The following is an 11,169-nucleotide window of genomic DNA, read 5'->3' on the forward strand; positions in this document are numbered from 1 at the left end:
CTTGGAAACTTAGTTTTAACCATTTCAACCATACCTGAAACCGAACTGTTGAACCAGCAAAACCACACACACCAGGAGTAGTAAATCCCTTGTTCAACAAAGAATTTGCAACGCCCCTCGAGCTGACAAGCCAAACAGCACCCTCCCTCCCCACCCTGCGGGAAGGTAGGGCAGAAGGTAGGCCAGGACCCGCTTCTTTGCCAGATGCCCGCCCACCTTAGGCGCGGACAGCGGAGGGCGCCCCCCTCCCAACAGCCCCTCCGAGGGCCAGATCTGCGAATGGCCAAGTCCCCAGTGCCTTCAAAGTCTTTAGAACTCCACGTGTTCCTCCCTGTCGTGTCATCTAGAAAATAATTCCTCGACCTGTCGGTTACTGGAGAGCCGCTGTCCTCTGGTTCTGGGCCAGCGTGCCCCACCCGCAGGGCGGCTGGGTTCTTTGATTTCCACACTCACCCACTTTATAAAACCAAACCTAAGAGGAAAGGCACGGCCTAGAGGGGGAATGTCCTGAAATGCAGTAGGTGCATTCCTGCCCGAAGAGAGGTCTGCAGGCACGTCCCCTCGGGCGGGGTGGGGGTTTGCAAGCGTGGGAAGGGCGTGTGCAGCGCTGGTGCGGGGTGGGCAGGAAGAGAAGGGGTGGGGAGCGCGCCGGACCGCCAGCCAGGCTCCTCCCGCTCGGCTGCCCCACGCCTCCTGCCTCTCCCCACGTACAAAGGCGCAGGTCCGCTGCGCTCCGCTGGCCGCCGGTTCCAGCTAGCCCTGCGTCTGTGCCGCGCCTCCCTTGCTAGGTGAGTTGGGGCGCGCGTCCCCGGCCGAGGATGTGACCCCTGGGGAAGCCTCACCCCGGCTGCTTTGACCAGCTGTGCCGGCGTCTCTGGGCGCCCGGGTCACCGCCGGGCCGGGGTGGGGAGCCACTGGCGGGGAATCTGTTGCACCGCGCGGCAGGCCACACCCAAGCCAGGGGAGCAGCGGCCTCCCCAGCCCTAGCGCGGCTGCCCCCAGCCCCTCGCGGACCGGAGAAGGGGGAGTTGTCACTATAGCGTCTCGGTGTTGGCGCTTTGGGAACTCCGATCTCCCTCGTTTGCGTTCGGGGTTCTGGACTCACACCTTTCCTACTTTGCGATTAGTCCCCAAGTTATGCGCACCCCCGTCCCGCCCCGGCTGGCTGCCCATCGTGTTGTAGGTTTTGGCTGCAGACGGACCGCAGTCCAGGTGTCCGTACCCTCCTCCCAGTCGGACTCCCCGCGCGGGCCGGGCTGGGCGGCAGGGCTACTGCAGGGCTCCCCTCCTAAAGGGTGCTCCCCTGTTCTTGGCGTGCGCGCGCGCTGCAGGTTGGGCTTCCTGTTTTGGTCGGCTGCACAGGGAGGTCTTGCCGCCGAGGCAAGCATCCATGTGTGTCCTTTATGAAGCCGTGCGGGGGTGGGGGGCGATGGCGGAGAGAATGTGTGGAGCGGTTCCTGTATTCCAAAAGTCCCTGCTTACTATCTGAAGTGCGTGGAACCAGAAATGGGGGAAAGCGGGCGTGAGGAAGGATCTTGCAATCCCAGATCACGCTGGGCTGGCCCCTTGCAGTGAGACGGACAGAGGTGCCATTGGTACCCGGCTCACAGTCGAGCTTTGCCCAAGGAATGGCGCTCTCTCCAACCCTGGATCCCGCACTGCCCGGCCTCGGGGCAGTCTCTGCCTAACTGAAACCAGGAACTCTGTCATGCTGGGTAGGGGTGGTGGGGAGAGCTGAGCAGCTTAGGGCCAGGCCCGCAAAGCCAGGCCCTGAGCCAGGTCTGGAACACATTAATTCCACCCCCCTAGGCGCCCCCACCCCTCTGGTCCCTTCCAGGGGAAGCTGGAAGCATTCTCCAGGGCGAAGTTAGCACAGAGGGTTCCAGGATCCTCCTGGTGATCGGAGGCCTGTGACTCAGCTGTGAGACCCGTGGGTGTGGCCCTGCTAGTTGCAGTTACTCTCTGTGGATGCTTTGGACAGAACACTCCCTGAAGGAAAAGAACCGTGCCATCTTAGAGGGCATTTTCCGAGAGGAAGTGAGTCACACCAAGACTGGACGCCAATCTGGAGAGTTTCCTTGACTGAGCTGCTGAGGGTAATACTTAAATGGGCAGGGCTGTGGCGAGACCTGCTAGGTGGTCAGCCAGGTGATTGGCCATGTGGGGCCCAGCAGCTCGCTGTACTTGGGGTAGGGGCGCCTTTCCTATTGAGAGGTTTGCAGTTGATGCAGAATTCTTTTTTCCTCTGAAATCTGAATTTCAGCCTCCAGGCCTGGATTTTTACATCTTGAACTTCAGGTGAGGGCAGGCCCATGGAAACACCCAATCGATGATCTTTGCTTCCAGTGTGTTTCAGTAAATTGCAAAAGATAATGCCAGGGGTTGGGCAGGAATGAGTTCATATAACTCACTTGAAATTTCTTCATCTGCCCCTGTCCCCACAGATTCCAATCCGGTTTCTATTTAATCACCCCTTCTCAGTGACAGCCAGAGGGGAGTCTCTTCATGGTGGTCCTTGAGCCAACATTTGCAGTTTCTTGTTTCAGTTCTTCAAATTTTCTAAGTTTACTGGGCATCAGGCAATTGTTTGGGCTCATTCTGATTTCTGGATTTTCTTGGGTACAACATCAGGTGAACCCCTGTACTGCCATGTCTGGCCTCTGTCCAGCCTCTGAGCAGCCACCCCTGTGCTGTCAGGCCTTGGGCTGGGTGGGGCCGAGGCTGGGTGCCTCCCAGCTTTGACTCCCAGCTTTCCATTGACAGCTCAAAAAAAAAATGTGACTTTTTTAGAGCACTACCCACTCAGTATGTCCTTGGACACATTCCAGTCTTTTAAAGCATAAAGTTGAAGGAAACAATGACATTCTTTCAGGATTATAATGTAAAAATTAGGTCTGAGTGCTGGAAAAGATGGACTAAATTTTTAGGATCTTTCTTAAGTTCCTCATTTTCCCAGGAAAATTTAGGGATCTCACAGCAAAAGCAAAAAGGAAGAATTTGCTTATTTTTAACAATCTTCAGCACTTCTCATCCTTCACCGAATAATATTCACTTGCACCACAAACAGATTTAATAGTGACTTTCACAATAGCTATTGTTGACCCACCTAGGCTGATGTCTGACAGTTCTTCAAGGAAAAATAGAGGTACTTGGTTGGGTTAGAGGGTGTTTCTGAGTTCTTTCTTCCTATTGAGTTGCATCTGGAACTTTTCCCTTACTGACCAGCGTTTAGTGGGCAAGTTTTATTTGAATAGAAACTGGCTCCAGATCCTTTGCCTCAACTCTTTTCTCTCTGAATTCCCTCTAGGGATCAAATTCAAGAATACCCTCTGCGTTCAGTATTCACACACACACACACACACACAAAAAAAAAAAACCTTTTCAAAATCCCAAAACCCTCAAACATTTTAACTCACAGATGTGCAAACATTTAGGATTGCTCAGAAGCAGACACCTTTCTAAGGGGGACTTCTCTTCCCTGCTACACCCAGGAGGCAGCAGAGCTGGAGAAGCACAAAGTAGAAGGTGGGTTGAATGAAAGCATGAGAAACAGCCGGGGTGAGAAGAGAAGTCAGGGCAGAGTCTGACCAGACCTGTTTAGCAAGACACATTCCCTTCCCTTTGCCTCTGGAATGTGCTCTCCTCTCTACTGTTCCATTCATAGGTGAATTCTTTGGGGGCCCCTTTCCTGGTCCTTCCCAGATCTCTGTCATGGTAGTCCAGATGTGCTCTGAGCCAGGGTGTTCAGCCTAGCCTGAATAGTCCCAGCTACTGTCCTGGGACCATCTGATGCATTCATTGACTCCCTTCCTAAACGGTTATTTAGTGGTCTGTGGGTAAAAGCCCAGTGATTCACTGTTCTTGACCAAAAGGAGCTTCAATCTAAGGCAGGTGAACAATTAAATGTGATCAAGTGTTTTCAGGTATTAGAAGTAGGTTGTGGGGGGCACCAAAAAGACTCGGCTGCCTCTTAGCCCAAGTCCCAAGACTCTTGTGCCAAAGTATATCCAGCAAGGAAGCAGGAGACCCACCCTACTGGAGGGGAGCTGTAAGGTGTTGTGTGGGGATTGACATAGCTGAAGAAGTGCAGCTTCAGACCAACTGACAGCGCCGCAGTCGGCCCTGCCCAGCAAGCACCGCCCAAGAAGGGAGATCCTTGTAGGAATGACTCACTCGGCCACCACTTCGGTCTGCGCCCGGAGGAGGACAGTGGGATTCATCCTCTAGCCCAGAGAAGAGTTTGGATCACAATTTTTTGTTTAATACCAAGGATTGAACCCAGGGGCACTTTACATTTGAGAAATATCCCCAGCCCTATGTGTGTGTGTGTGTGTGTGTGTGTGTACGTACATGTATGTGTGTGTGCATGTATATGTGTGTGTACATGTATGTGTGTGTATTTTTTAAATTGCTTAAGGCCTCAATAAGTTGCTGAGGCTGGCTTTGAACTTGCAATCCTCCTGCCTCAGCCTCCCAAGTCACAGGAATTACAGGCTCCTTCCAAACAGTTCCTTGCTTGCAGCCCTCACCGCTGCCCTCTGTGGCATAGGTACTGCTGAGACTCAGGGCTTCTCTGGTTTTCCGTGCTCTTTTGGCCTTCTGGCTGGCCCCTGCCCAGCATTCTTATTGCACAAGGTCTACTGGACAAGAGGGAGTTCTCTGGTTGCTGGATTCCCTACCCATTTGCTGAATAAAACATCTTGGGACCCCATGGGGCAGGGACTCTGTTTCAAAGAGGAAAGTTCCATGGCTTTAGGACCAGTGTGGGCAAGGAAGGGGTGGGACTGGAGTTACCCCAGACCACAGCACTGCCCACAGAGGAAGGCAGACTGACCTCCTTCTGTTAAAGACAGTCGCGTGTGGCCAGGATTTTACCCTACAGCTTGTATTTCTTGGCAGTTCCTAAATTAGCCTGTTTTCCTGCTGCATTCCCCTTCTTTTCTGACTCTGCAGAGTGCTCTTCTCCTGCTCTGTCTCGTGAAGAATGTTCGGGATCCTAGGGCATTGGTCAGGAAACGCTCTGCAGCTCTGAACTTGGGCACAGGTATTTTTAAGCCCCCGTGGTGCCTGACTCCTTTTCCGAGTTGAGGATGGAGGTGGAATCCCATGTCCTCCTATAAGCAACTCACTCAATTCGGTTCTCTTACGTTGCTGGACTTGCAGAACAATCCAGGCAAGGCAGACTCCCTCTAGGTCCACTATCTGAACTGTTGTGGGGGTTGGGAGATGAGCCGGATCTGGGCTGGGTTGGAAGAGAGGTCAAGGGGTGTGGTTCCCCTGGAATTCATCTCACGGTGGACCTTGAAGCATGAATCTGCTGTGTCTCCAAGAGAACTGCCTTGCAGATGAATCATGCCGGATTCTGGCCTCTAGCCTTCTCTAGAGCAGCATTCTTTGGCTTGCTGCGTCTCTGTGGGGTTCTGGAGATTAAGGGGTAGAATTTACAATTCTTAAACGTAATCACTGCATCCTAATGTTCACCATTGACACCTTTCACTCTGTGAAAGGCAGCATTTATAAAGAGACGTGTGTTGAACAGGCATCTGTCAGCAGCAGGAACTGCACAGAAGCGAGTCTCAGGTTCCTGTTGGCACTCACTCTCCAGCCTCTCCTTCCACCTAGGTTCCAAGCCTTCGTGATTTCTTTCTTTCTTTTCTTTTCTTTTTTTAAATTTTTTGTAGTATATTGCAATCTCCAGTCAAGTTCACCTGTGTCCTATCCCATAGTGATTTTAGGTGATGTTGGTCAAAGCTTCTCTGTTAAGCCAAAACCCGCTGAGTTCCTATGAAGTACCAGACACTGGTCTTAATGAGACACATTGTACCTGAATACAGTGACCTGACCTGTTTCTTTCCTGTCTTCATCTTGGACCTCGTGAAACCCTCTTGCTCTCCCACTGCACCTGTGAGAGTTGCGCTTCTGTCTAGTGCTGCCAAAAAATGTGTCAGGCCCCCAAAGGAGTTAGGCTGTACTGTTACTTATTCCTTCTCAGTGAACTAGATAATGAAATTTGGGGAGCTTGTATTCAGGTAGGGCAGCTGCATTTTACTGTCTTCTTTATTGCAATAAATAATAAATTCAGAGCAAATAACAAGTAAAGAAACACTTGTCCAGTGGACAGACTCATCTGTAAGCAGATTTCTAAATCCTAGAATCAGACTGAACCAGGTTCCCATATTAAGCTTGGAGGATGGAGGATTTCACGTTAACCCATCTCAATGGGGTAGGTTGTTGGTACTCAGCCATGTCTAAGGGTCTCATTTGCCAACTCCAAGAGGAACAAAGAAGTAGATGGTCTTGCAATGGGGGGCTTGGTCGGTTAAAAAGAGAGACCCTCAGTGGCCTGGGAGGCTGAGGCAGGAGGACCAGTCTTAGCAACTTAATGAGACCCAAACCCACTTAGTGAGACCTCAAAATGTAAAAAAAAATATAGAAAAAAACAATGATAAAAAGGACTGGGGATGTGGCTCAGTGGTCAAGTGCCCCTGGGTTCAATCCCCTGTACCAAAGGAGAGAGAGAGAGACCCTGACCTTGTTTTTCCAAATGATTAGAGCTTTTATTCTCTATTAGGTGATTTATGCAGAATTAGCTGGCAACCCAATAAATCCCTCATTCAGGCCTATTTCTATCAGTGAGAAATTAAAAAACTGGGGGAACTTGGCCCTTAGACACATTGAGTTTTATAGACACGTTGAGTCTTACAGCTGGAAAGAATCAAATGAAGCCAGGTATGGTGGTGCACACCTGTAATTCCAGTCACTTGGAAAGCTGAGGCCAAAGTTCATGGCCAACCTGGGCAACTATCTCAAAAAATTAAGATAAAATGTTATGTGAATGTATGGATATGGAATAGTGAATCCCACTATTATGTATGATCATAATGCACCAATAAAAACTTTTAATTAAATTAAATTACATTTAAAAAGAAAAAAAGGGGGGCTGGGTTGTAGCTCAGTGGTAGAGCATCCCTGGGTTCAATCCCCAGTACCTCCCAAAAAGAGAATCCAATGGGTTATCTAATCACCCTCCTTCCAGTCATCCTCAAAAGACCAGCTGTACATTTGGCTTAAAAGTTAACGTGAACTTTGTTTCTTTACATCCCTTGACAGGTTTCAACAGACTCCATCAAAATGCCGTCTCAAATGGAGCACGCCATGGAGACCATGATGTTCACATTTCACAAGTTTGCGGGAGACAAAGGCTACCTGACCAAGGAGGACCTGAGAGTCCTCATGGAGAAGGAGTTCCCTGGGTTTTTGGAAGTAAGTATTGAACGGTTCAGAAAGAACCAGACCTAAGAATCAATACTTCCTTCTCCTTCCTCTTCCCTCCCTCCCCAGGGGAAGTCACTACTGGAAAGCTCTTTTTATTCGCTTGTTTACTAAACCGTATTGACTACTGTGAAAGTACTGCAGGGAAACAAAATAAAGAAGACACAGCCCCTGCCCTCGAGGAGTTGTAACTTAGAGATGTAATAGTACTACTCACAAAGAACGGCTACATGACGTGTGGATAAAATGCCATCTGGAGTTCCCCCCACAGTGTGGGGGAAAGAAGGCTTTCCACAAGAACACAGTCAACAGGGCACGGCCACCTTCAGGTTCATGAACCTGATGCTGGAGATGACACATCCCAGTCACACTCCACTTTGAACAACTTGAATCTCCGTGTGTGTGTGTGTGTGTGTGTGTGTGCGCGCGCACGCACATGCTGGGGATGAACCATGTGCATACCTCACACATGGTAAGCAGATGCTCTACTGCCAGGCGACACTCCTACCTCAAATCTCCCTTCTTAAATCCTTTCAGACAAAAGAGGTATTTTTTTCTCCCTCTTCTTTCAACTCTAGTCCATAAATCATTTGCTGAATAAGGACTTAACACTTCAGAAGTAACTGCTTTCCACACTGAAAATGCTACAGAACGTAGAAGCACAGTGGAGTTTATGCCTCACCTTTGGTAGACCAGGGAACCCTGGAGACAAGGACAGGACTCTGCCAGCAGCCCAGATGCATCACTCAGGACATTAGCCACTGGGCACAGTTGTCCTTTGACTTTGTAAAACCATAAGAGATGGTGTTTTGAATTTTATGTGCAATCAAGGTGAAACACTGCTGACCCAACAGCGAATTGAAGTGAAATCGCCCTTTCGTGGCCACAGCTGTAGTCACTTGGAAGGATCACTCCTGTGCTGAGTGTTATATAATGCAATAGACCCTCAAGGGCGAAGGGAAATGATGATAAAGGCTGGGTCCTGTCTCTTGTCATCTGCCTGGCAAACAGTACATTAGTCAAGCCCCTGAGTCCTAGATCAATTAACGGGGAACTCTGCAGAACAGTTTTTTACACATCATCAATAATGGCTAAATAAATAACCTAACTCTTCTGTCTGACCTGCAGTCACCACAATGCTATCCCAGAAAGAGCTAGAATAGTCAGTCATTCTGCTGTGGTAGATCCCTTTGAGGTAGCCCCAGACCAGGGGTTAGAAGAGCCGGCTCTGGCCTAACTAACAATGGACAGGAGGCTTCAGCTCTCTGGGACCCAGTAAACTGAGAGGGATGGGTGTGATTTATCTGCAAGATCGCTTTCACTTTCTGTGATCTTTTAGGCCAGCAGAGTACACAAGAACAAAATGTGCTCAGTATGAACCAGCCCACCGCATGGACAAAGGGGTTCTCAACAGTAAAACTTGTTAAAACTTGTTAATCATGTTGTTGAATAAGTTAGAAACCAGAATACAAAGGGTGTGAGTAGTGTGGAGTGCTGAACATGGAAGGGTGATTTATTCCAGAAACAGGGTCATCTTTCCAGACACACACGCACATGCACATGCACACACACACACACACACATACACTACATTTTGCTCTAAAGTAGATCCCTTATGTCATGCAGTGTCACTCCTGATCACAGCCAGGAAGCTGGAGGCAGGCCAGAGTGAGCTGCATGGGGCAGGTTTTAGTTGATCACTTAGGGCAGGAGTTCTCGCTAGGAAATGTGGTGGCTTTACCTTAAGGGGTGTCTGAGTACAATATGAACATCCCGCACACTTGAATCGCCGAGTGTCAGGTCCCGCTCAGTTGTGTAGTCGCTGGAACTCATAAATACTTTACCTGAGCCTTTTAACAACCTCAAATGGGCTGTGGTTCTCTCTCTGGTTGATGGCTGGACCAGAAAGAGACACGTCACTTTACCACTTCTAACCAGCGTCACTGTGGAGAGGTGACCAGGCCAGTCACCATGAAGGCATGAGGAAAGCCCGCGGGATCTCGCCACCCGCCCCACGGCTGCCTTGCGTTCAGACCTGGCCTCGGGGGTTTGTGATTCCGTCCTACATGTTCCTCTTGAAGTTGGTCCTGTGTACAGCATCCAGGGAGGAGTACAGGATGCATGACTCACCAACTCACAGAACGGCAGGGACCCTAGGGATGACACCCCAGGCCAGGCTCCTCCATTCACAGTTGATACATGAAATTGTGCTGAGCTGTTGGATTTACTCAAGGTCACATGGATAATGTGATCTGATGTCACTAGCATGGCCTCAGCTATGCCAAAGAGGAAACAGAGCTGTCTACCCCACTTCTCAAAACCTGAGGCAGCGGGCTAGGGATGTGGCTCAGGCAGTGGCGCGCTCGCCTGGCATGCGTGCGGCCTGGGTTCGATCCTCAGCACCACATACAAACAAAGATGTGTGTCCGCCGAAAACTAAAAAAAAAAATGAGTATTAAAAAATTCTCTCTCTCTCTCTCTTTAAAAAAAAAAAAAAAAAACCCTGAGGGAGCCCAGGCATCATTAGCACCTCCTTTAGATAGGTACGGCAGTGACCTGACGCTTGCTCCCTAATAATCTTATGAGATCTCTTCATAGGAGTTTCCTTTGTAAAGGATTGGAATATGATGAAGAAGAATGTAATTTTAAACTAAAAAATGGCGAGTTTACAGTGGGTTTTAAGGCAGAATATAAATGTGAAGTTACTGAACTGCTCCCTAAAGACTTATGAAAGTCACTGGTGACCTACGAGAAGACCCAAATAACTGGGAGATCAGGCACATGGCTGTCTGTGGTGCAAATCAGACAAGCTCGTCATTGCAATCACTGACTGATATGTATTGCCTCTCTTCTTTTTTTTAACCCAGAATCAAAAAGACCCTCTGGCTGTGGACAAAATAATGAAAGACCTGGACCAGTGCAGAGACGGCAAAGTGGGCTTCCAGAGCTTCTTCTCGCTGATCGCAGGCCTCACCATCGCATGCAATGACTATTTTGTGGTACACATGAAGCAGAAGGGAAAGAAGTAAAGAATCCAGCAATTCTCCCCGCCCTATAAAGATCTCCCAAAGGGTTGCTTCAGGAACCTGCCCCACCGATTCCCCTTGTGTAAAGATTTCAGGAGAGGATCAGGACCTTAGAAAATGTGCAAATAATGTCTAACTCCCATTTGACAAACAGAAAGCTAAAGCTTTTGATTTTTATATTGTTTGCATCCTCTTGCCCTCAATAAAGTCTCTTTTTTTTTTTTTAGTTCTGAATTTGAGATGGCATGTTTGTTGCTGCTTCTGAAATGCTTATTCCCTGCTTCTCTGGTTCATAAAGTGGCAGTGTACCCTGGTTAGCCAGTGCTTTGCACAGAACCTACCAAATGGGGAAGCATTTTCCATTCAGTCTTGGAGTCTAACTTAGATATCCAAGTGCTGCTCTGCCCTGTTACTCTGTCGACATGAAGGACCAAAACTGGAAGGGGTATGCAAGTGTTCTGCAGGAACAAGTCTGATTTTATAATCACTGAGCATGGCCTCACCCCGTTAAGTCAGTGCTTCTCCAGCCAGGATGATGCCTGAGACGTCCAGACCCATTTTTCAAAGCCAAGTTGCAGCAGACTGTAGGGCAAAATTGAGCCCATAAGAGAACAAGTGGAGGGAGGGCATGAGTCCTAGTAATAATGCCATATTAACACCTGTTGAGTCAACTCCCAGGTGTCAGGAAATATCTAGATATGACTTATACAGAGGGTGCAGCTCTTTTGTTGAAAATGAAGTGCCAGTACTGATGGCTTGATCAATAGCAAAATACTTCTCCCAGCCCTTTACTATGCCTGTTACAGGCTGTTTCATATTTGTGTGTGTGTGTGTGTGTGTGTATGCATACTTATATGCATATATATGTATA

At 49.0% G+C, this 11,169-nt stretch overlaps 1 protein-coding gene across 1 annotated transcript; it reads left to right on the forward strand.

Moving 5' to 3' along the window:
- The first annotated feature begins 644 nt into the window (after window positions 1–644).
- On the forward strand, window positions 645–10,524 carry S100a10 (S100 calcium binding protein A10). Its single transcript, XM_046421973.2, has 3 exons — window positions 645–788; window positions 7,111–7,263; window positions 10,140–10,524. Exons 2-3 carry the CDS (start codon window positions 7,132–7,134, stop codon window positions 10,299–10,301), a joined length of 294 nt encoding a protein of 97 aa, XP_046277929.1. The 5' UTR covers window positions 645–788; window positions 7,111–7,131; the 3' UTR covers window positions 10,302–10,524.
- The last annotated feature ends 645 nt before the right edge of the window (window positions 10,525–11,169 follow it).

The sequence above is a fragment of the Marmota monax genome, unplaced genomic scaffold (assembly GCF_021218885.2).
Source record: "Marmota monax isolate L192 unplaced genomic scaffold, Marmota_monax_Labrador192_F-V1.1 WCK01_AAM20220418_F8-fsc00108, whole genome shotgun sequence".
Taxonomy (NCBI): domain Eukaryota; kingdom Metazoa; phylum Chordata; class Mammalia; order Rodentia; family Sciuridae; genus Marmota; species Marmota monax.